General features: G+C 44.4%; 1 protein-coding gene across 5 annotated transcripts in view; it reads right to left on the reverse strand.

Moving 5' to 3' along the window:
- The window catches only part of hecw2a (HECT, C2 and WW domain containing E3 ubiquitin protein ligase 2a), a 47,307-nt gene that overhangs the window by 14,525 nt on the left and 8,203 nt on the right, over window positions 1-24,579 (reverse strand). For all 5 annotated transcript variants that reach the window (XM_029703552.1, XM_029703551.1, XM_029703555.1 and 2 more), the window contains exons 2-13: window positions 21,977-22,790; window positions 18,150-18,257; window positions 17,580-17,674; window positions 17,416-17,485; window positions 16,321-16,490; window positions 15,560-15,699; window positions 14,791-14,891; window positions 12,539-13,389; window positions 9,923-10,223; window positions 9,570-9,662; window positions 8,659-8,809; window positions 6,646-6,752 (exon numbers count right to left, since the gene is read on the reverse strand). In XM_029703552.1, coding sequence (XP_029559412.1) covers window positions 6,646-6,752; window positions 8,659-8,809; window positions 9,570-9,662; window positions 9,923-10,223; window positions 12,539-13,389; window positions 14,791-14,891; window positions 15,560-15,699; window positions 16,321-16,490; window positions 17,416-17,485; window positions 17,580-17,674; window positions 18,150-18,257; window positions 21,977-22,376 — 2,587 coding nt within the window. In that variant the 5' untranslated portion in view covers window positions 22,377-22,790. The remainder of the gene's footprint in view (window positions 1-6,645; window positions 6,753-8,658; window positions 8,810-9,569; window positions 9,663-9,922; window positions 10,224-12,538; window positions 13,390-14,790; window positions 14,892-15,559; window positions 15,700-16,320; window positions 16,491-17,415; window positions 17,486-17,579; window positions 17,675-18,149; window positions 18,258-21,976; window positions 22,791-24,579) is intronic.

Below are 24,579 nucleotides of genomic sequence, written 5' to 3' on the forward strand. Positions count from 1 at the left end.
TCGGACTGAGCTTGCTGTCATTGCAGGCAATCTCAACGCTGTGCGTTACAGGGAAAACATCCTCCCTCATGTGGTACCCTTTCTGCAGGCTCATCCTGACATGACCCTCCAGCATGACAATGTCACCAGCCATACTGCTCGTTCTGTGTGTTATTTCCTGCAAGACAGGAATGGTAATGTTCTGCCATGGCCAGCGAAAAGCCCGGATCTCAATCCCATTGAGCACATCTGGGACCTGTTGGATCGGAGGGTGAGGGCTAGGGCCATTCCCCCAGAAATATCTGGGAACTTGCAGGTGACTTGGTGGAAGTGTGGGGTAACATCTCACAGCAAGAACTGGCAAATCTGGTGCAGTCCATGAGGAGGAGATGCACTGCAGTACTTAATGCAGCTGGTGGCCACACCAGATACTGACTGTTACTTTTTATTTTGACCCCCCCTTTGTTCAGGGACACATTATTCAATTTCTGTTAGTCACATGTCTGTGGAACTTGTTCAGTTTATGTCTCAGTTGTTGAATCTTGTTATGTTCATACAAGTATTTATACGTTAAGTTTGCTGAAAATAAACAGTTTACAGTGAGGACATTTCTTTTAGATGTTGGGAAGGGTGTGTGTGTGTAAAATAGTAGATTACATTTTTTTTAACCAACTGGGGGCATTTTGTTAGTCCCCACAAGGTCAAATGCTACTTCTAGGGGGGGTTAGGCTCTGTACTCCAGCACTTTGGATGTGAAATTATACAGTGACTAAGGTTAAAGTAGTGCCGACTGTCAGCTTTAATGTGAGGGTATTGCCATCCATATCGGGTGAACCGTTTAGAAATTACAGAACTGTTTGTACATAGTCCTCTAAAATGGGGGGGATTAAGTATTAGGACAAAATTCACTTCAGTCAATCAAATTTATGATTACATCCAGCTTGTGACTCTAAACTTGTTGGCTGCATTTGCTATTTGTTTTGGATGTGTTTCAGATAATATTTTTGTCCAATAGAAATTAATGGTAAATAATGTGTTGTCATTTTGGAGTCACTTTTATTGTAAACAAGAATTCATGTGGCCGCTACTATGATTACGGATAGTCCTGAATGAATCATCAATAATGATGACTGAGAAAGTTAGACATACAAATAATCATACCCCCCAAAAGATGCTAACCTTCACTGACTGTTATAGTAATGGTGAGAGGTTATCATGTCTTGGAGGGTATGATATTTGTGCTTCTGTAACTTGATCACATTTATTTAACCTGTTATATGTGTGGAATTAGTTTCGGTATAGTTTAGGTTCAGTTTCGAGACAATTATCAGGGTGATTATTAACTGGGTATTGTCACGTCCTGACCAGCAGAGGGTGTTGTTGTGTAGTTTTTGGTCAGGACGTGGCAGAGTATGTCTGTGTATGTGTGTTCTGGGTGTTGTGTTTCTATGTGGGTCTGTATGGCTCCCGATCAGGGACAGCTGGTTATCATTGTTCCTGATTGGGAGTCATATAATTACGAGTATGTTTGTCACTTGGGTTTGTGGGTGGTTGTGCTAACACTGCTAGTCTTTGGTATGTATGTAGCCTGTTGTTAGTCGTTTTTGTTTATTGTTTTTCCCGTGGATACTTTGCTCTTATATATTAAAAAGATGAGTATCTACATTTCACCTGCTGCAGTTTGGTCTCTTCAACACGGCTGTAATTATGACAGAACCACCCACCACAACAAGACCAAGCAGCGGAAAAGGGAGCAGGACGCTGAATATATGGACTATTCTGAGGAAATAGACTTCGACATGGACACTCGTGAGAAATGGACTTGGGAACAGATTCTGGCCGGAGAGGGCCCGTGGAGAAAGGCTGGTGAGGACCGGGAACGCTACCAGGGTACATGACTGGCGAGGAAGCCGGAGAGGCACCCCCAAGAATTTTTTTGGGGGGGCACACGGGTAGTTTGGCTAGGCCTAGGAAGAGCCATAAGCCAGCTACCCGTGAGTACATGGAGGAGCGTATGGAGTGGAGGGCGCCGTGTTTCGCTGAGGTGCGCACTCTCGCCCATACGCACGCACAGTCCGGTGCGCGCCATTCCAGCCCCTCGCAGATGCCGTGCTAGAGTGGGCATCCAGCCTGGTAGGAGGATGCCTGCGCGTCTGGTCGCCGGTATGCCTCCTAGGACCAGGCTACCCTACTCCCGCTCTACGCACGGCAACCATCAGGCCCCTGCACAGCCCAGTTCGCCCTGTACCAGCACCCCGCTCGTACAGGGCTGTTAGTTCCATCCAGCCAGGACGGGTTGTGCAGGCGGTGCGGTCACGGCCACCTGTGCGCCTCCATGGCCCAGTCTTTCCGGTTCCCGCCTCTCGTGCTATCCCGGAAGTGAGTTCTTCCAGTCTGGCACGACCAGTACCAGCAACCCGGACCAAGCTTCCCATGAGTCGGCCTAGTCCTATTCAGCCTGTTCCCGCTCCTCGCACTAGCCCTAGGGTGCGTGTCTTCAGCCTGGTACCACCTCTACCAGCCCCACGCACCAGGCTTCCAGTGCGTCGGCCCAGCCTCAAGAGCCCGGCACCAGTGTGCAGTCCAGAGTGTCCGGCACCAGTGTGCAGTCCAGAGTGTCCGGCACCAGTGTGCAGTCCAGAGTGTCCGGCACCAGTGTGCAGTCCAGAGTGTCCGGCACCAGTGTGCAGTCTAGAGTGTCCGGCACCAGTGTGCAGTCTAGAGTGTCGAGGGGGTCTGCCTGCGACCCGGAACCGAGGGGGTCTGCCTGCGACCCGGAACCGAGGGGGTCTGCCTGCGACTCGGAACTGAATGTGACTAACTGTGTATTGAATGAGTCTGCCTACAGCGTGGAAATGAAGGAACCTGCCCACGATCCACAACGGATTGAGTCTGTCTACGACCCGGACCCCAATGAGTTTGCCTACAACCTGGAGGGCAGGAGACCAGAACCAGAGCCACCTCCAGGATAGGTGGGTTGGGGAGGGAGGGTGTAGCACAGTGCCGTCGTTGACGGCAGCCACCCTCCCTTCCCTCCCTTATTGTTTAGGGGGTATTTGTTTTTGTTGTGGTTTTGGGGGATTTTGTGGTTTCTTTTTTTAGGTGCATTCGGGGTATGCACCTTTAGGGGGGGTACTGTCACGTCCTGACCAGCAGAGGGTGTTGTGTAGTTTTTGGTCAGGACGTGGCAGAGTATGTCTGTGTGTTCTGGGTGTTGTGTTTCTATGTGGGTCTGTGTGGCTCCCGATCAGGGACAGCTGGTTATCGTTGTTCCTGATTGGGAGTCATATAATTAGGAGTATGTTTGTCACTTGGTTTGTGGGTGGTTGTGCTAACACTGCTAGTCTTTGGTATGTACGTAGCCTGTTAGTCGTTTTTGTTTATTGTTTTTCCCGTGGATACTTTGCGCTTATATATTAAAAAGATGAATATCTACATTTCACCTGCTGCAGTTTGGTCTCTTCAACACGGCTGTAATTATGACAGGTAGGGCACTTTCAACTGTTGGGAGAAGCTTCAGCAGTTAGTGTAAAAAGGATAGTTCAGCCAAATTACAGACTGCTTACAGGGTAAGGAAACCAATATTTGGATAAGGTATGACAGCAATCTATGCGTTGGTTTAGTTTACCTGGCACTGTTTCTACATGGTAATGTTTTAGCATTTGTGGCACAAATCTCATTCAAGTCATGGGATCAATATTAGCATATGTCTCTTGCCTCTGGGGTTTGAGGGGATGAGCCTGTCCGCAGGAGGGGCCCCTCGCTCAGATATGAAAATGCGTGATGTAGTCACAAACAAGACCTGTTGGAACCGAAAATAATAAGGGCGCCTATTTCGTCGCTTATACACACCGGTTAATTACAAGTGAAAACTATATTGGTCATGCGTGCATATCATGAATCCTCCCCTTGATATGCCCTTCTGTCACCCCGTTGTCAATGTGTCATTAATACTTAGTTAATATCTATGTTATTAACGTGACGCTACTTAGTGTGTTCATAAAGAACACATACTTTTGGCTGCTCACCCTTGTTCAGCATTGGGGGAAAATAGGGGAGATATTTCTTTCTTTCTCTCGGAGGACCTGAGCCCTAGGACCATGCCTCAGGACTACCTGGCATGATGACTCCTTGCTGTCCCCAGTCCACCTGGCCACGCTGCTGCTCCAGTTTCAACTGTTCTGCCTGCGGCTACGGAACCCTGACCTGTTCACCGGACGTGCTTGTTGCACCCTCGTCAATTACTATGATTATTATTATTTGACCATGCTGGTCATTTACGAACATTTTAACATCTTGACCATGTTCTGTTATAATATCCACCCGGCACAGCCAGAAGAGGACTGGCCACCCCTCATAGCCTGGTTCCCCTCTAGGTTTCTTCCTAGGTTTTTGGCCTTTCTCAGGAGTTTTTCCTAGGGAGTTTTTCCCAGCCACCGTGCTTCTTTCACATGCATTGCTTGCTGTTTGGGGTTTTAGGCTGGGTTTCTGTACAGCACTTTGAGATTTCAGCTGATGTACGAAGGGCTATATAAATACATTTGATTTGATTTGATATTTTACCTAATGTCAACCGTAACAACCCAACGTCTTAACAGCTCGCGGTAACTTAATTCTGTTAAATCTGATTCAGTGTCCTCCATCTTCCCGTTGGAAATGCCTGAGTCTCTCTCGGATGTGAACGTCCTCTCGCCAAGGTGGTTTCCCTCTTTCTCCATGGCTCTACTTGTCGATAACGATCCATGGGAGAGCCTGCTTGAGTCTTTCCGCCAGTGATGTCGCCTTTCCCCTGGCGGTATAGTCCACTGTGAAGCCCCTTGACTTCAGATCCTCAGCCGCCTCGTCTGCATGCTCGTTTGTAACCGGGCCATTTACCAGAAATACCCGCATTTTTGCCGGGAATGGTGTTTGGAAGCGTATACCCTTCTCTTTAAATGCTTTCTTAATGGGGGTGTATTCTTTCCTTCTTTTCAGCATCTCTCCCGCGTAGTCATGATCAAAGAACACTCGTTGGCCTTGGAAGCTAACAGGCTTTTTCCAGGTTGCGTGTAAGACTTTCTCTTTGACTGAGAATTCTAGAAACAGATCTTGGTGGGGCGCCGCTGGGGGGTTTTGGGGCCAGAGCTCAGTGTGCTCTCTCAATTCCCAGGTCAGTGTTGTCTTCAAGTATGTCTTTGAATAGACCCTCCACGAATTGGGGCATAGAGTATTTTTCTGCGCCCTCTACTACGTTATAAAGTCTAAAGTTGTTTTGACGTGTGAAACCTTCGAGTTCTGTCACTTTTGCCTGTAGTGCGTGTTGGTTTTTCAGTGACTGTTCAAGTATTTCCTTGACTACGGAGTTCCATGTGTCCGTTTCCCCAATGCACTGTTCTGCGTCCCCCATTCTTGTAGATATGCTGTGAAGTTCTAATTTGTTTTTTTCAAGTTTCTGGTTAATGTCCTTCTTGAACTCATTTAGTTATTTTCTTACATCTTCTCGAAGTTCCTCTCGTAAGCATGTGAGCGCCTTGCGCAATTCCTCCTTTAATCACCTTTTGAAATGAGGGTTCTTTTGCTGCTACTATCTTATTTGCGCCAGCATTAGCCATCTCAGGTTCATCGACGATTTTATCTTCTGCTGTCTTGTTACTGTAGCTCCGCGACCTTTTCCTATTTTCCATTTTGCTTAATTTATTACAATGCTCAGAGTAAATACTTGAATTTAGGGGGGAAATACCCAACCGATGTGCAGTACGAAAAACTAGGCAGCCATTTCCTAAGTTGCGTCACCGGAAGCCCCCGGCATTATTGTTTGTGCCAATTTTCACCATTTATCAAGCACACTTGGCACTTATAAATGACGTTTAGGCTACTGATGTTTTCATAATTTTACCGCGCATTTTGCTGACCATGCGTCTTGGTGGTTGGGGTATTTATAAAAATAAGCTGTTTCATAGTTGTAACAAAGGCACTCCACAAAACACTTGAATTTTAGTTTTTACATATAGCCTTCAGTATCAAACTAATAAACCCTATTGTGTTATTTTATTTGTTTTTCTTCATATTCTTATGTTATAAGAAAAACACAACCAAATTATAATTTTTGCAATAGCATATATGAAATATATTAATGACACTGTTAGAATGTTGCAATCAGAATGACTTCTCATTAGCTTAAGGGGGGGGCCCTCGAGGCTCACCAGTTTTATTAAGAGAGGTACGTTTTTGATGACGACATGCAAGATATGTCCTTCATTCATTACTATGATCATGGATGTAGTGAAGAAGCTATCCCTCTTTCTTTCTGTGCCCCCAAATGTTTGGATATACTGGTAAATTTACCAGGTTGTTAGCTAGCTACATGACTGAATAAGTTGTAAAATAAATGCGGACCGCAATGTTTTAGAACCGCCCGCGACATGGTTTATGAATGTAAAATGCGCCCACCCAATCTATGACAGGAAGAAAAAAAAAAGACGTCGCACAGGTAATATGGGTCAGACCTTTTGAACAGTTTTGACTAGAAACAAGCAGTGTTCGCTATAGTAATTTTGCAAGCATGACGCTCCCAAATTAAAACTCCAGATAGCACAGCAAAATATTTTGTTTCATTTGGGACAAAACTGGTAGCACTTTTTAGCCCTGTGTTTGTGTGTGTGTGTGTGAGAGACTATACTAGCGCACCAGGGATGGTCTGGGGTAGAAGGTCACTCTCTGTGAGCTCTGGCGGGAGGTCAACTGTGTGCTCCTCGGACCTCTCACTGGTCATCGTCCTCCTTATGCTCTGATACCTGATGGAGAAAAATACAGAGACACAGAAAGGAGTGTGACGGGGAAATACAGAGGACTGAAGATACAAAAGTATGTGTGTACGTGAGTGTGTGTGAGAGAGGGTGTGTGTGTACATATACTGTATGTGTGCGAGTGCATACATACATACATACATACATACATACATACATACATACATACATACATACATACATGGGAAAAAAGTATTTGATCCCCTGCTGATTTTGTACATTTGCCCACTGACAAAGAAATGATTAGTCTATAATTTTAAATGGTAGATTTATTTGAACAGTGAGAGACAGAATAACAACAAAATCCAGAAAACGCATGTCAAAAATTTTATAAATTGATTTGCATTTTAATGAGGGAAATAAGTATTTGACCCCCTCTCAGTCAAAAAGATTTCTGGCTCCCAGGTGTCATTTATACAGGTAACGAGCTGAGATTATGAGCACACTCTTAAAGGGAGTGTTGCTAATCTCAGTTTGTTACATGTATAAAATACACCTGTCCACAGAAGCAATCAATCATTCAGATTCCAAACTCTCCAATGGCCAAGACCAAAGAGCTCTCCAAGGATGTCAGGGACAAGGTTGTAGGCCTACACAAGGCTGGAATGGGCTACAAGACCCTCGCCAAGCAGCTTGGTGAGAAGGTGACAACAGTTGGTGCGATTATTTGCAAGTGGGAGAAACACAAAAGAACTGTCAATCTCCCTCAGCCTGGGGCTCCATGCAAGATCTCACCTCGTGGAGTTGCAATGATCATGAGAACAGTGAGGAATCAGCCCAGAACTACACGGGAGGATCTTGTCAATGATCTCAAGGCAGCTGGGACCATAGTCACCAAGAAAACAATTGGTAACACACTACGCTGTGAAGGACTGAAATCCTGCAGCGCCCGCAAGGTCCCCCTGCTCAAGAAAGCACATATACATGCCCGTCTGAAGCTTGCCAATGAACATCTGAATGATTCAGAGGACAACTGGGTGAAACTGTTGTGGTAAGATGAGACCAAAATGGAGCTCTTTGGCATCAACTCAACTCACCGTGTTTGGAGGAGGAGGAATGCTGCCTATGACCCCAAGAACACCATCCCCACCGTCAAACATGGAGGTGGAAACATTATGCTTTGGGGGTGTTTTTCTGCTAAGGGGACAGGGCAACTTCCCCGCATCAAAGGGCGGGGCCATGTACTGTCAAATCTTGGGTGAGAACCTCCTTCCCTCAGCCAGGGCATTGAAAATGGGTCGTGGATGGGTATTCCAGCATGACAATGACCAAAAACACACGGCCAAGGCAACAAAGGAGTGGCTCAAGAAGAAGCACATTAAGGTCCGGGAGTGGCCTAGCCAGTCTCCAGACCTTAATCCCATAGAGAATCTGTGGAGGGAGCTGAAGGTTTCAGTTGCCAAACGTCAGCCTCGAAACCTTAATGACTTGGAGAAGATCTGCAAAGAGGAGTGGGACAAAATCCCTCCTGAGATGTGTGCAAACCTGGTGGCCAACTACAAGAAACATCTGACCTCTGTGATTGCCAACAAGGGTTTTGCCACCAAGTACTAAGTCATGTTTTGCAGAGGGGTCAAATACTTATTTCCCTCATTAAAATGCAAATCATTTTATAACATTTTTGACATGCGTCTTACTGGATTTTTTTGTTGGTATTCTGTCCCTCACTGTTCAAATAAACCTACCATTAAAATTATAGACTGATCGTTTCTTTGTCAGTGGGCAAACGTACAAAATCAGCAGGGGATCAAATACTTTTTTTCCCCTCACCATACATACATACATACATACATACATACATACATACATACATACATACATACATACATACATACATACATACATACATACATACATACATACATACATACATACATACATACATGACACAGACCTGCGGTTGAGCTGCTCCATCTGTTGGATGGAGCTGGAGCGGGTCAGGCCCTGGGGGGCGGGTGGTCCGGTGGGGCGCTGCCACGTGGTGGTTCGGTTCACATGATCCACAAAGAAAATACGACCATGACTATCGATCCTCGCCTCCCAGTCTATATGGAGAATAAACACATCGCTTTACATTTAAGACACAGGCTACGTCCCAAATGGCACCCCATTTCCTTTTTACTTTTAACCAGGGCCCATAGGGAATAGGGTGCTACTTGGGATGCACACACAGTCGCAGTCAAACTGAATTCACACATGGTTGACATGCACGGATGCATTCTAACATCCAACCATGGCACCTTGAAATAACAAACATACAGTATGTCAAATAGTATACCATTGTGCACATAGGACTTAGTCTATGATTTGGCCCACATTTCTAAGATAGACAGCTCTAGTGCCACAAAGCGTGTTTAGCATGGGCAGCACCATTGAGGAATTCCACCAATTTGAAGTAGTGAACTTGGTGGGAGTTCCTACTGTATGGGTTAAGGAAAGATCACATAATTCCATCCAGGTCATAAGGAGAGATCAGCCAATTAACTATACTCCTGAGCAAACATTTTATAACTGTAGGTGGCAGTAAATCACAAACCTTGGCTTTATACCAGTTCAAACAACACACTTTAGGTGGAAGTATGCACCCTTTCAGTTTACCGAATCATAGAAGTAGTAGAAGAAATTAACAACTTTAACTTTTAACAGTAATTGCGCATGTTGTCACAGAAGCCAGTATGGCACAGGTACAAATAAACCCTCTCTATTGAGACAAATACACATACTATATCAAGCAGCTTTCTTTCTCTTTTGTCATCTTCCTTCACCTCAAATACCTACAGAGGTAGTATGTACAGAGACACTTACTAGGAGGTAAGGGTTCGTCCACACGTTGGTATCGGTGGATGTCATGGCGCACTGTGGGGAGCGAGTGCACGGGGTGACCGTTCACTTGAGCACCTGAGCATACGCAACATTCAGGAAAGGGAGAACACATTAGCCGTTTACAGTAATTCACTATTCGTTTCTACTGGATGAATGAGGGAATAATATTTAATGATTGTTCCAGGTAGGGAGTATGTGGATGTTTTAATGAATACCAAGGAAGCAAAATAGATTATCATTTCAGAATGTCATTTTAAAGTAAATACCAGGTAAACATCAGACTGTAAAATAATGCGTAACAAAAAAATATTTTAAAAAAGGGGGTAGTTACATACTTTCCTCTCCATCCGTCTCCGTGGCAACTGCATCTGAATCCACAGATCCTGCATCCCCCGCTGGCCTTGGCTCCTCCACCACCTCATCCTGGGACACTCCCCCAGATGCCTGCAAGCTCCGCCTAAGCTCACTTATCTCTTCTCCTGGCTCAAGCTCATTGGCTGACGGAGCATCTCCTTCAACCTCATTGGCTGGCGTCTGCCCGTCTCCCTCATCGTCTACATGCTGACTGGTGGGTGGGTTGTCGGTGATGGTATCTCCTCCTGGGTCAATGGCAGCTTCTGTCCCTGCATCAGTCTCCTACAAAGCCCAGACATCCAACAGCATGAAGGCCAATGACGTCAGAGCGTGCTTTCCCAAATGGTGGGTTAGGACCAGGGATGTAGTTGAGCATTAATAAATGCTGTTAATGCACCTTATTCGTTTTGGTGATTAATATTTGCACAGCTACAACACTAAACTGACATTGTTAGCATTTGTGTAACCCATCAGCATTGTCTCAAAAGGCGTTCTGTGTTTACCCAACTTTTTTTTTACCAATACTACAGTCCACACCAGATGTACAGTACCTTCAGAAAGAATTAATATTTCTTGACTTATTCCACATTTTGTTATGTTAAAGTCTGAATACAAGATGGATTACATTGTGTTTTTCCTCACACATCTACACACAATATCCCATAATGACAAAGTGAAAACAGGTTTTTAGAAATACAAAAATAACTATTTTACATAACTATTCATGACCGTGAGTCAATACATGTTAGAAACACCTTTGGCAGTGATCACAGCTGTGAGTCTTTCTGGGTATGTATATAAGAGCTTTGCACAACTGGATTGTACAATATTTGCACTTTATTCTTTTAAAAATTCTTTAATCTCTGTCAAGTTGGTTGTTGATCATTGCTAAACATCCATTGAAATCCTGCCATAGATTTTCAAGCTGATTTAAGTCAAAACTGCAACTAGGACACTCAGGAACATTCAACGTCATCTTGGTAAGCAACTACATTGTATATTTGGCCATGTGTTTTAGGTTATTGTCCTGCTGAAAGGCAAATTTGTCTCTCAGTGTCTGTTGGAAACCTGTCTCAGTCTGCTTTCCCTCTAGGATTTTGCCTGTGCTTAGCTCAAAGCCGTTACTTCTTACCCCCCCCCCCCCCCCAAAAAAAACTAAAAACATAATTCCACTTTGACATTATGGGATACTGTGTGTATTCCAGTGACACAAAATTAAATTCAGGCTATAAATCAACAAAATGTGGAAAAAGTCAAGGGGTGTGAATATTTTCTGAAGGCACTGTATTTGGACAGTGAAGCAATTTTGGATTTGAGATATATTTTCGGTTTATCTTACCGTTTAGAAATGAAAGCACTTTATGTGTCTAGTCCCCTATTTGAAAAGTCATAAGTATTTTGAAATATTCACTTAGCGTTTTAAAAAGTAGTCAAAAGTTTAGTATTTGGTCCCATATTCCTTGCACACAATGACTACATCATGCTTGTGACTCTACAAACTTGTTGGATCCATTTGCAGTTTATTTTTGTTGTTTTCTTCAGATTATGTTGTGCCCAATAGGAACTGAATGGTTAATGTGTCATTTTGGAGTCACTTTTATTGTAAGTAAGAAAAGCATCCACATTCATGGACATTCTCATAGACTTGCCTGTAAAGAGAGGGGGGTGGAGCTACCGCCCTGCTTTCACTCCTTGTTGTAGTATATTAATTGAGAATCTGACGCAATTACGCAAGACTTTAGTTCTGGATTTCCAAGATTATTATTTTACTTACTACTAGAGATACTATAGGCGATTTCAGGTGGAATTATTGCATAGAGAATTTTTAACCGCAGGTTAAAAGCTCAGTGCAGTCAACATTCAGTTTTTCTTGTGTTTTGTATCATATTGTCACGCCTACTCCCGCTCGACGTTGCCGGTCTACTAACCACCGGTCCTGGCAACCATCCTTATGCACACCTGCTCCCCCTTGCTACGCACACCTGGATCTCATCACCTTGATTAAGCTCCCTTTATTTAGCCTTCAGTAGCCTCAGTCATCAGGCAGTATTGGTTTTGGCCACGTTCAGTACGCTTCTGTTTTCTGCCTTATTCTTATCATTAAACTCACCTTCTGCACCTGTTTCCTGACTCCCAGCGTATATGTTACACATATTGTACAACAGCTGATGAAACTAACACTGTAAAAGTGTGAAAACATTGGATCAGTGTTATTTTCTCATAGTTGCTTCTTGAAAATACAATCTACACAGGACCTTCTAATCAGCAGGTTTAAATGAGCGGGAGTTCTGGCTTTCCATGGTGACATCCCTATATGGTCAATTGGTTAACAGACCAATAACAAAGAGCTCCAAACCTCTCTGCCAATAACAGCTAGTTATCCGTTTTCCGTTCCCCATTCAGACCACTCCCAGACAGTCCTATCAAAAATCTTGCTTGAGAAATAGTTTTCTGCCCCAAATTTTTTGGGGCCCATTTTAACAGAATACTATTACATTAAGGTATTTAAATATTATTCAGAAATTATTTGAGATTTATAGAAAAACGACTGCATTGGGCCTTTAAGATCTACTTACTGCACCACCAGTCACACTCACCTGAGCTGTGGACATCGTGATTGGGCAACTCTCTGAGCAAGAGAAGACTGTCTGTGGGGCTGTTGCCATGGAGCATGTGTCAATCTCCGACGAGGGGTCGTCAGCGGGCCCCTGGCCCTCCTCTGGCCCCTCCAGGACCTCAACCAAAAGACTCTGGGACAGCACCTCTGAGAAGAAAGGAACTTCCTCCACCTCTGAGAAAACATCAGGCTCTGAGGCGTCTTCCAAGTCGAGGGCCAGGTCTAACTCAGGGGTAACATAAGATTCACCACCAGTGGCACATTCTTCCCCCTTTACCCCCTCCTGTTCATCACCCTCCACCCTGGGCTGCGGCTGCAGATGCTCAGTGTCAGAGTCCTGTTGTAGCTCTGGGAAGAGATCTTCTTCATGGCCCCCGTTGAGCAGCAGGGGGGACCCGGGCACCGGGTAAATGTCGGTGGACCCCGAGCGCTCCTCTTCTTCGTCCGAGTCAATGTGCAGCATGGCGCTGAGACGTGTGTGAGTGGGAAAGCTAGACCGCAGCTTCGGGGAGGCAGCGCCTAGGGGCCTCTCTCCAGGACCCTTGGGGGCCTCGATGGCATCCAGGCCTTCACTTAGGGACCTCTGCAGCCGTTGAGGGCCAGAGTAGGATTCGCCCTCTGTGGTTCCGCCCTCTGTACCGCTGAAGTCTCTGTAGTCTGGGACTGGATAAGCTGTGGCCCCGCCTTCCCAGGACCTCTGTGAGCCCAGAGAGCCAGTAGGGGAGGGGCCTCCAGTGACCACCCCCGGGAGTGGGTGGGGCAGATCCTCGTCATCTGACGGAGTCCCCGGGGCCCCGTTATTGGGCACACTGATAAAGTCTAGTGAGGCCCCTGAGCATGAAAGAGAGAAAAATGTATAATTTTGTAATACTTTGATTTCTATTACATTACAATTCATCAGTGTGTACAGTCGTGGCCAAAAGTTTTGAGAATGACATTAATTTTCACAAAGTCTGATGCCTCAGTTTGTATGATGGCAATTTGCATATACTCCAGAATGTTATGAAGAGTGATCAGATGAATTTCAATTAATGGCAAAGTCCCTCTTTGCCATGCAAATGAACTGAATCCCCAAAAAACATGTCCACTGCATTTCAGCCCTGCCACAAAAGGACCAGCTGACATCATGTCAGTGATTCTCTCGTTAACACAGGTGTGAGTGTTGACGAGGACAGGGCTGGAGATCACTCTGTCATGCTGATTGAGTTTGAATAACAGACTGGAAGCTTCAAAAGGAGTGTGGTACTTGGAGTCATTGTTCTTCCTCTGTCAATCATGGTTACCTGCAAGGGAACACGTGCCGTCATCCTTGCTTTGCACAAAAAGCGCTTCACAGGCAAGGATATTGCTGACAGTAAGATTGCACCTAAATCAACCATTTATCGGATCATCAAGAAAGTCAAGGAGAGCAGTTCAATTGTTGTGAAGAAGGCTTCAGGGCATCCAAGAAAGTCCAGCAAGCACCAGGACCGTCTCCTAAAGTTGATTCAGCTGCGGGATCGGGGCACCACCACTACAGAGCTTGCTCAGGAATGGCAGCAGGCAGGTGTGAGTGCATCTGCACACACAGTGAGGGGAGCGGGCTCACTCACAATTTTGCCTAAGAACACAGCCATGAATAAAGAATGGTACCAACACATCCTCCGAGAATAACTTCTCCCAACCATCGAGGAACAGTTTGGTGATGAACAATGCCTTTTCCAGCATGATGGAGCACCATGCCATAAGGCAAAAGTGATAACTAAGTGGCTCGGGGAACAAAACATCGATATTTTCGGTCCATGGCCAGGAAACTCCCCAGACCTTAATCCCATTGAGAACTTGTGGTCAATCCTCAAGAGGCAGGTGGACAAACAAAAACCCACAAATTCTGACAAACTCCAAGCATTGATTATGCAGGAATGGGCTGCCATCAGTCAGGATGTGGCCCAGAAGTTAATTGACAGCATGCCAGGGTGGATTGCAGAGGTCTTGAAAAAGAAGGGTCAACACTGCAAATATTGACTCTTTGCATCAACTTCATGTAATTATCAATAAAATCCTGACACTTATGAAATGCTTGTAATTATACTTCAGTACTCCATAGTAACATCTGACAAAATTATCTAAAGACACTGAAGCAGCAAACTTTGTGGAAATGAATATTTGTGTCATTCTCAACTTTTGGCAATGACTGTACTTTAAATATTGTTGTTAACAAACACAATAAATGAAAAGGTAAATGGTCCTCACCGTCAGGTCCAGTGGATGTCAGCTCCACTTTGAACTGCATCTGGCCACTCACATGCTCAGTGGGCAACCGTCGACACAGAGAGAAGCTCAGAGGCTGGACACTGAAAACAGACAGATGGACGGACATACAAAACAACCAAATGCAATCACTCAACTGTTGTGTACACGCAATGATAAAGTGCAGTGAACAAACAATTATGAGCATGGGTATACTTGAGTGTCAGTAAGAACACATACACTACCAGTCAAACGTTTTAGAACACCTACTCATTCAAGGGTTTTTCTTTATTTTTTACTCTTTTCTACATTGTAGAATAATAGTGAATACATCAAAACTATGATATAACACATATGGAATAATGTAGTAATCAAAAAAGTGTTAAAGAAATTCAAAATATATTTTATATTTGAGATTCTTCAAATAGAGTGAAGGAAAAGCAGCCAACACGTGCTCAGCATATGTGGGAGCTCCTTCAAGACTGTTGGAAAAACATTCCAGGTTGAGAGAATGCCAAGAGTGTGCAAAGCTGTCATCAAGGCAAAGAATGGCCATTTGAAGAATCTCAAATATATTTTGATTTGTTTAACACTCTTTTGGTTATTACATGATTCCATATGTGTTATTTCATAGTCTTGATGTCTTCACTATTATTCTACAATGTAGAAAACAGTAAAAATAAAGAAAAACCTTTGAATTAGGAGGTGCTCTAAAACTTTGATCGGTAGTGTGTCTTCGTGCATGGGTGCGTCCATTTGCCATGTTACCTACCCAGGTATCTTCTCAATCAGCCTCTGGACAGGAATGGTCAGCTGACCAAGGAAGCGCTTGATGATTGGCCGACTTTTGGCAAACTTGTCTTTCACCTCAATGTTCAGAATGTCTGTCATCAGTGCTACGAAAGTGTATTTCTACAGATGGAGGGAGACACAGACTGTTAGAACATGTTTCTATGAGCTGGCTTTTTCACAAAATAAAAAATGTTAGATGGTAAACAACAAGTGAATTGCGACAATCAGAGGTTCAGGGCCAATTTAAGTGGACAGCAACTTAATCAGAATTCTGAAGATCAGCATGACAGTGGACAGCGACCATCTGAGATGCCAAGCGAGACACCTAAAGGGAAAGCCTTGCTCGGCTCCCCATTAACTCTTTATTTGGAAGACCAGGGATGGGCAACCCCAAAAGGCTAGGGGATGCATGTGTGGGTATGGATGTGGACACGCAGACCCGCAAGCCACAGCGGCCCCTCATGAGGAGTTCAGATTTTTTGTGTCCCCCACCCCTATCAAAGTTACCAATCCCTGACCTAGTCTCTTTAGCCATATTGATTTCAAATGTCTAACCTTTACAATTTTGTAAATAATAAGGAATACATTTGTGTATAATTGAAATACACTTAATACTCAAGTGATTCTATGAAACTTCATCTATAGTGAGTGAGTGACCGAGTGATCTAAGAGTGGAGTGAGAGTGTGCATATATGTGCAAGTGTGTGTACGTGTGTGCACACATGCATGCATATAGGTCACCTCTCCGTGCCACTTAGGGTTGGTGGTGTTGGCGATGATGGCGGAGCGTCTCTCCTGTCCATGGTGGCTGAAGGTGGGGAAGCCGCTCCTCTTCCCAGGGTGGATGGACATCTTCAGGTAGGGATCCGGGTTGAAGAACATTCCCTTCTTCAGCCCCACCGCAAGCATATCTACACAGAGGAAGATTATCATCACATCAGGGGATGTATGCATCAACAGTATCAGAGTAGGAGTGCTGAATCAGGATTGGTTTAGCCTTTTAGAGCACAATAAATAAGACTACATGGACAGGGGGACCTGATCATAGATCCAAACTCCTTCTGAGACTCTAATACATACAGTACGGCCCCAGGTCCTTCACTGAGCATTGTCTGAGGCTTTGACAAAACAAAATTGGAAGCTAAACTGCCAACCAGAGGGGGCTAGTGGGTGGAGATATAAGAGGACGGGCTTCGATGCCTTTCCGTTTATTCCATTCCAGCCATTACAATGAGCCCATCTTCTAATATCTCCACCAAACATATCCTCTCTGCAAATGCAGTGATGAAGGTTATGTGAAACCGCAACACATTGGCAGTAGACATTGTTTACCTTTTCTTTTTTTTTTTTTTTTACTTTCCAAAATGAAGATGCCAAGCCGTTTCAATAACGGCTTTTATCTGCAACTATATCATACACGTTCAGCCAAGTCCAATTTCTTGTCAATGTCACAAGCCAGGGAAACCAAAGAGCACCTTACTATATGAACTTGTATTGCAATTGGAGCATGAACAGAACCTTCTGTGTTTTCACAAAAATTCTGAGGTTTATTGCAATGGAAGGATGATATACATATATGCAAAGTTAGAACCTCTTATTTTCAAGTGGGAATAACACATGTGAGGAGGAATAAAAGGTCAAATAATGTGGTAGATTAATATTATTAATCTTATTGATAAGATTTATCAATAAGTGAAACCCTGATGAAAGCAATTTGCTGGCAAAACGTTGACAATCTTCTACTAAATAATTTGAATTGGAACTATAGAGTGTGCACCTTTTCTAAGACAGAGTCAATGAGGACATTTACTTGGTTTTAGCCAAACCACATCTCACCTGTTAAAGTAAAGCTGATTAGTTTGCGAGGATGATCTGTGGATGACTGCCCCCCACTTTGACCTTCTCCCTGAGAGACACAGAGAAGTTGTATAAACATGATAAGTCATAAAAAATAAAAAACACACACACACACACACACACACACACACACACACACACACCAGGACTCCAGGGTTCTTCACAGTGATGCAGGGGGTGGTTGCTCTGAGGGCTCCACTGACACCGTGGTAGTACTTGAAGCAAATCTTGGTCTCAGCTAGAGGGAAATAGAAAGATTCATGATATTAACACAACTTCTCTTTTCCTCTCCTCACCAACTCTTTTGCTGGCTGAATCGCAATTGTGAGACATGACTTCTAATCTTGCTTGTTAAGAGGGTAGTATGTACAGAGTAATGCAAACATCTTGCATTCACATTATTACAGAACTAACAATTCAATTAAAAGTAGTGTACTATGTAATTGCAGTGTAATTACCTTCCCAGTAGTTAACCATGAAATAATGGCCCTATGGGCCTTGCTCAAAAGTAGTGCACTACATGGGGAATAGGGTGCTATTTCAAACAAAAACCTGTTAATTAAGCGTTGCCTCTCCCCTTTGTTAATCTCATCCCATTGGACCGCACTTTTTGCTCAAAGACGCTTTGAAACTTCAATTCCACATCATACTTGATCATATTGAAGCTTTCTTTCTTTCCTTCACTCCCTCTCGTCTTCTCTCCTCCCACTCACCGTCCATGAAGTAAGGACCAGGCTCCAGTCTCCAGACAATCTGGCCCCTCTGTGTCCCATTCACCCCGCGATTCTTACAGTCCCACACATTAGACGGGCTGGTCTCATCTGAGGGAACAAATTAGTTTGTGGGAACAAAAAAGCTTTGTCAGACCACTCAGTTTGTGTGTTTGGTTCTAAATGAGTATGCGCATGCGTGTTTTGTGGTCTATAAAGACGTGACAGTGACAGACAAAATGTTTGATTATTGAAAAACTCAAAATGGTGGACCCCAATAAACACTATAATGTTACGGTCAGATATTTATTTAACAGCACATATCTACACTCCACATTGCAGCCTTCTCACATGTAAACTGAAGTGTCCTCTTACTGTCAACCGCGTTTATTTTCAGCAAACTTAACAGCAACTTAAATATTTGTATGAACATAAGTTTCAACAGACAAACGAGCAGTATGGCTGGTGGCATGTTCATGCTGGAGGGTCATGTCAGGATGAGCCTGCAGGAAGGGTATCACATGAGGGAGGAGGATGTCTTCCCTGTAACGCACAGCGTTGAAATTGCTTGTGACACACCGCCCCAGACCATGACGGACCCTCCACCTCCAAAATCGATCCCACTCCAGAGTACAGGCCTTGGAGTAACGCTCATTCCTTCAATAAATGCGAATCCGACCATCACCCCTGGTGAGACAAAACCGCGATTCGTCAAACAGCACTTTTTGCCAGTCCTGTCTGGTCCAGCGACGGTGGGTTTGTGCCCATAGACAACGTTGTTGCCGGTGATGTCTGGTGAGGACCTGCCTTACAACAGACCTACAAGCCCTCAGTCCAGCGTGGCGGTATTGTGCATGGAGGGATTGTGCGTTCCTGGTGTAACTCGGGCAGTTCTTGCCATATTGTACCTGACCCGCAGGTGTGATTTTCGAATGTACCGATCCTGTGCAGGTGTTGTTACACGTGGTCTGCCGCTGCGAGGATAATCAGCTGTCCGTCCTGTCTCCCTGTAGCGCTGTCTTAGATGTCTCACAGTACGGACATTGCAATGTATTGCCCTGGCCACATCTGCAGTCCTTTTGCAACATGCCTAAGGCATGGTCACGCAGATGAGCTGGGACCCTGGGCATCTTTCTTTTGGTGTTTTCAGAGTCAGTAGAAAGGCCTCTTTAGTGTCCTAAGGTTTCATAACTGACCTTAATTGCCTACCGTCTGTAAGCTGTTAGTGTCTTAACGGCCGTTCCACAGGTGCATGTTCATTAATTGTTTATTGAACAAGCGTTTAAATCCTTTACAATTAAGATATTTGGATTTTTACAATTTATCTTTGACAGGGTCCTGAAAAAGGGACGTTTCTTCTTTTTCCTGAGTTTATGTCTGTTTTGCTCTATACCATAACCTTAGATACGTCAAACTTCAGACAATTATCCTTTAATTCGTAAATGTAGTGCCTAAAATACATTCTCTACACCTCTAACACAAAGGACAAGAAATTGCAACCTCCCACAGTGTTAAAACCGAGGGAATTCCGCTGTATGTAGCACTTTCACCCCCTTATAATGAACAACCACGTCAGGCTGAACTGAACAAGCACGAAGCAGCATGATGTGGGGGAAAAGATATGGAGGAGAGAGAGGAGGGGGGGTGATATCATTGAATGTCTGCTTAGTTGTGGAAAGTGGGAAAGCACGCAGCACCCTGGGGGGGATTAATACCCTGACGCTAGTAATGAAGTGCATGATGACTTCGTAATCGATAGCTAGAGGGATCCTGCATGGATTGCCTTCTCTGCTTTCTCCCTCCCTCTCATATTTTCACCTGACAGGGATGATTGGGATCCCTCTTCCTTAAAAGGAGGAAATCCAAACAGGTCAAGGGGCAGGTGGATAGAGGATTCAGAAGCTTCTGGAGGTTGACTGACTCGTCCCATAGCCAATTATTATATTGGTAAACTGGTAAATTAGTATTAGAGAGGAGTCTTCGACAAGCCTAATGCAGTTGCTTATAGTTTGTGTTAGATAAATACTATTTAGTTTGTTGCTTGAAAGTATTTAGTGGGTATGGTATGCACGCATAGAACCGAGTCGGTTATACTGTAGGTTCAAAACAATATGTGGTTCATTATATGAATAAATATGAAAAAGTTAGAAGTTGTTTTTTCACTGCAATATTTAACAAGTAGCCTCATACAGTGTGCCGCGTAATATATAATGAACAAAAATATTAACGCAACAACTTCAAAGATCTTACTGAGTTACAGTTCATATGAGGACATCAGTCAAATTAAATGAATTCATTAAGCCCTAATCTATGGATTTCACATGATTGGGAATACAGATATGCATCCTCACAATGGGCCTCAGGATCTTTTCAAGGTATTTCTGTGCATTCAAACTGCAACTGTGTTAGTTGCCTGTAGCTTATGCCTGCCCATACCATAACCCCACCACGAGGCACTCATGTTCACAAACGTTGACATCAGCAAACCGCTTGCCCACACGACGCCATACAATTGATCTGCGGTTGTGAGGCCGGTTGGACGTACTGCCAAATTCTCTAATAAAATGGAGGAGGCTTATGATAGAGAAATTAACATTCCACACTCTGGCAAGAGCTCTGGTGGACATTCCTGCAATCAGTATGCCAATTGCAAGCTCCCTCAAAACTTGAGATATCTGTGGCATTGTGTTTTGTGATAAAACTGCACATTTTAGAGTGGCCTTTAATTGTCCCCAGCATAAGGTGCACCTGTGTAACGATCATGCTGTTTAATCAGCTTATTGATATGCCACACCTGTCAGCTGGATGGATTATATTGGCAAAGGAGAAAGGCTCACTAACAGGGATGTTAACAAATTTGTCAACAAAATTTGAGCTAAATATGCTTTTAGTGCATATGGAACATTTCTGGGACCTTCATTTTCAGCTCATGAAACATGGGACCAACACTTTACATGTTGCGTTTATATTTTTGTCGGGTGTAGTTTACAATCAAAATCCTGACTCTAAGCAGGGCTATTAACTTCTTTGGGATAGGGGGCGGTATTTTGACGTCGGGTCTCAATACTTATGTAAATGTGATATTTTGTTTGATACATTTGTAAAAATGTCTAAAAACCTGTTTTTACTTTGTCATTATGGGGTATTGTGTGTAGATTGATGAGGCAGAAAAAAACAATTTAATCAATTTTATACCAAGGCTGTAACGTAACAAAATGTGGAAAAAGTAAAGTCTGAAAACTTTCCGAATGCACTGTATTGAGACCACCCAGGATAGTCTAGGTGTATATGATATGTGATGGTTCAAGTCAGAAGTATGTGTGTCAGGCTTCCCTTCCGTGGAACTTCAACAGCTCCAGTTTCATTATTTACTCTGTAGTCTCCTGCACCAGAGACTTGCATTTTCTCAACTCTACATAACTAGCTACAATCAGCAAGTCCTACACAGCAGCTTGGATCAGTTCAGTCAGATCAGTAGTATTAGTTAAAAAGTTTGCCTTGTCAGTCCAAATCAAAGAAACATTATTACAATAAAAAATGTGAGCATTTACTTCAACCTTTGATTCAATGCTCCACCAGTAGCTGGGTAAGGTAAACTAGTGTTTACCTTATTCTGGCGGGGTACCCCTGGGGTTGACCATTTTTGTTTACACCTGTACTAACACTCCTGATTCATTTAATCAAGGGCTATATCATTAGTTGAATAAGGTTATGTTGTACTAGACTACAACATAACTATGTATCCCTGGGGGCAACCAGTACATGTGTTCTACTTTAAACGTTCCTAGTTACTAACTACTATTGTGAAACGAGCATGCTGAGTGTCTCACCGATGTGGTAGAGGCCAATCCAGTCGGTGGCATCCACCTCCTCCTTGATGTCCCAGGAGATGACCAGGTTCTCGCCCCTCCCCAGCGTGAACTCCAGTGTGGACGCTGTCAGCGACGAGCGGCTCTGCGATGTCACCAGGTCCGTGTCACTGTTGGCCCTCGGGAGGCCCATGGGGCTAGTCACCACGGAAGCCATGTCCCCTGCGGCGCCACCACGCTCTGCCAGGCTCCGAAGGTTCTCCGGGCTGAGTGTGTGTCGCAGGTGCGGGCTGCGCCTCCGAGGCGCTGACAGGTGCTCCCGTCCCAAGTGTCCGGACAATCCGTGTGCATTGTGGGGGTGGGCCGTGTGGGGATGGTTACGGGTCCTTGGAAGGACCGCTGTGGCAAGTGAGGGACGCATGGTGGGAGCGGGGGAAAGGCCAAAGCAGGAAGTTTGGAGGTGTAGTTACGGGAGCTGGCAACAGGTTGGTGGGGGTTAGATAACCGGAAACCCTTGGTCTCAGTGGTTGGGTTACGCTTCAAAGATGCGGTCTACCTCGGACACTTAACTATGGTAGATTGCTACAGCTTTAGCTTTCAGATGGTGGTGTCAAAAATGTTTCATGTGGAGGCTGCAGAAGTTATCCTTCCATAAAAGCTCTGCGGTGTGTTGTACCTAAAGTTCTGACCAAGCTCTCTCTGGCCAATGTAAAAAAATATTATTCCTGGAGTGCAGTGAACAATCCAGTAGCAAAGACAGGTGGAAGACAGCCAGCGTTGTCCACTCTGCTACTTTACGCTGTCCAACAAGCAACGATCGAGACAGAGCTCAAGACTAGGAAAGAGAAGACAAAAATGGAGAGGAAAATAAGGGACAGGGGCAGATAGACGAAGTGAAACAAAGAACAAAACGTCAGTATTCTTAACCGATGCACTGCATGCACAGCAAAAACAGTGAACACTGGACAACTCTCAGTGAAATGCAATCCCGAGATCCCTGAACAAGCATGTCACCAGACTGCGATGTGGTGTCACAGAACCAGTCACCAATGCATTTATGGATTGGCCGCCTAGGCCTAGCCATTCTAATTTACACACCAAGTGATTCTCTCTTTCCTAATCAACATTACAAATTGATGGCGAAATTACATCAGGAAAGCTGGGTTAAAGCGAAACTGCTGATTGATTCATCTCTCCTTCTCGATTAAATGCATGCAAATGGAACAAAAAAAATCTAAAACAGGATTTATTGTATTAGAGACACGTTTCCATAACAATAACAACGTCCCAATGTACCGTTTTGAGGACTGAAAGTCCCCCTCTCTCTCTTACTAGGACTCTTTCCCTCCGTGCTTTGTGGAGTCTGTCAGATTGACTGCCCCAGAAAAAGGAAGTGGAGATCCAGCAGAGAAAGGGAGCTGTAACTGCCTCCCTGGAAGATCTTAAATCAGCAAAGGTGTCTTGGGGGATATTAGGGGGACGACTGTGATTGGCTGTCCGATTCTGAACCACAACTGTTTAGTATGAAAAGGGAGACGTGACTTTATGATTCAATAGGAGCTTATTTTAGATGTGCTGAGCTATAATTTGAGCTAATGCTAGCACCAGTAATTTTGGACTTGGGCTGATCTATGCTGGGCTCATCTCATTGTCTGTTCAGCACTTTTATAACCAACTAAGCTGTTGTGGGTGCAGACCATTACACAGTACTGTAGCTCCTTGGTAAATTGAAGTGATAATCTCTGTTGAACCAATTTACAATACATGACCAAAAGTATGTGGACACATGCTTGTAGAACATCTCATTCCAAAATCATGGGCATTGACATGGAGTTGGTCCCCCCTTTGCTGCTATAACAGCCTTCACTCTTCTGGGAAGGCTTTCCACTAGATGTTGAAGCACTGCTGCGGGGACTTGCTTCCATTCAGCCACAGGAGCCTTAGTGAGGTTGTACACTGTGCACCGGGGGCATTGTCCTGCTGAAACATGAAAGGGCCTTCCCCAAACTGTTGCCACAAAGTTGGAAGCACAGAATCGTCTAGAATGTCATTGTATGCTGTAGCGTTAAGATTTCCCTTCACTGGAACTAACGGGCCTAGCCCGAACAATGAAAAACAGCCACAGACCAGTAGTCCTCCTCCACCAAAGTTTACATTTGACACTATGAAATAGCGCAGGTAGCATTTTCCTGGCATCCGCCAAACCCATGTTCGTCCGTCGAACTGCCAGATGGTGAAACGTGACTCACCCTCTAGAGAACGCGTTTCCACTGCTCCAGATTCCAATGGCGGCGACCTTTACACCACTTCAGCCGATACTTGGCATTGCGCATGGTGATCTTAGGCTTGTGTGCGGCTGCTTGGCCATGGAAACCAATTTCATGAAGCTCCCGATGAACAGTTTTTGTGCTGACGTTGCTTCCAGAGGCAGTTTGGAGTGTTGCAACCAAGGACAGACGATTTTTACGTGCAACACGCTTCAGCACTCGGTGGCCCTGTTCTGTGAGCTTGTGTGGCCTACCACGTGAATTTCACGAACTATGACGGTGCCACGTTGAAAGTCACTGAGCTCTTCAGTAAGGCCATTCTGCTGCCAGTTTGTCTATGGAGATAACATGGATGTG

The sequence above is a fragment of the Salmo trutta genome, chromosome 20 (assembly GCF_901001165.1).
Source record: "Salmo trutta chromosome 20, fSalTru1.1, whole genome shotgun sequence".
Taxonomy (NCBI): domain Eukaryota; kingdom Metazoa; phylum Chordata; class Actinopteri; order Salmoniformes; family Salmonidae; genus Salmo; species Salmo trutta.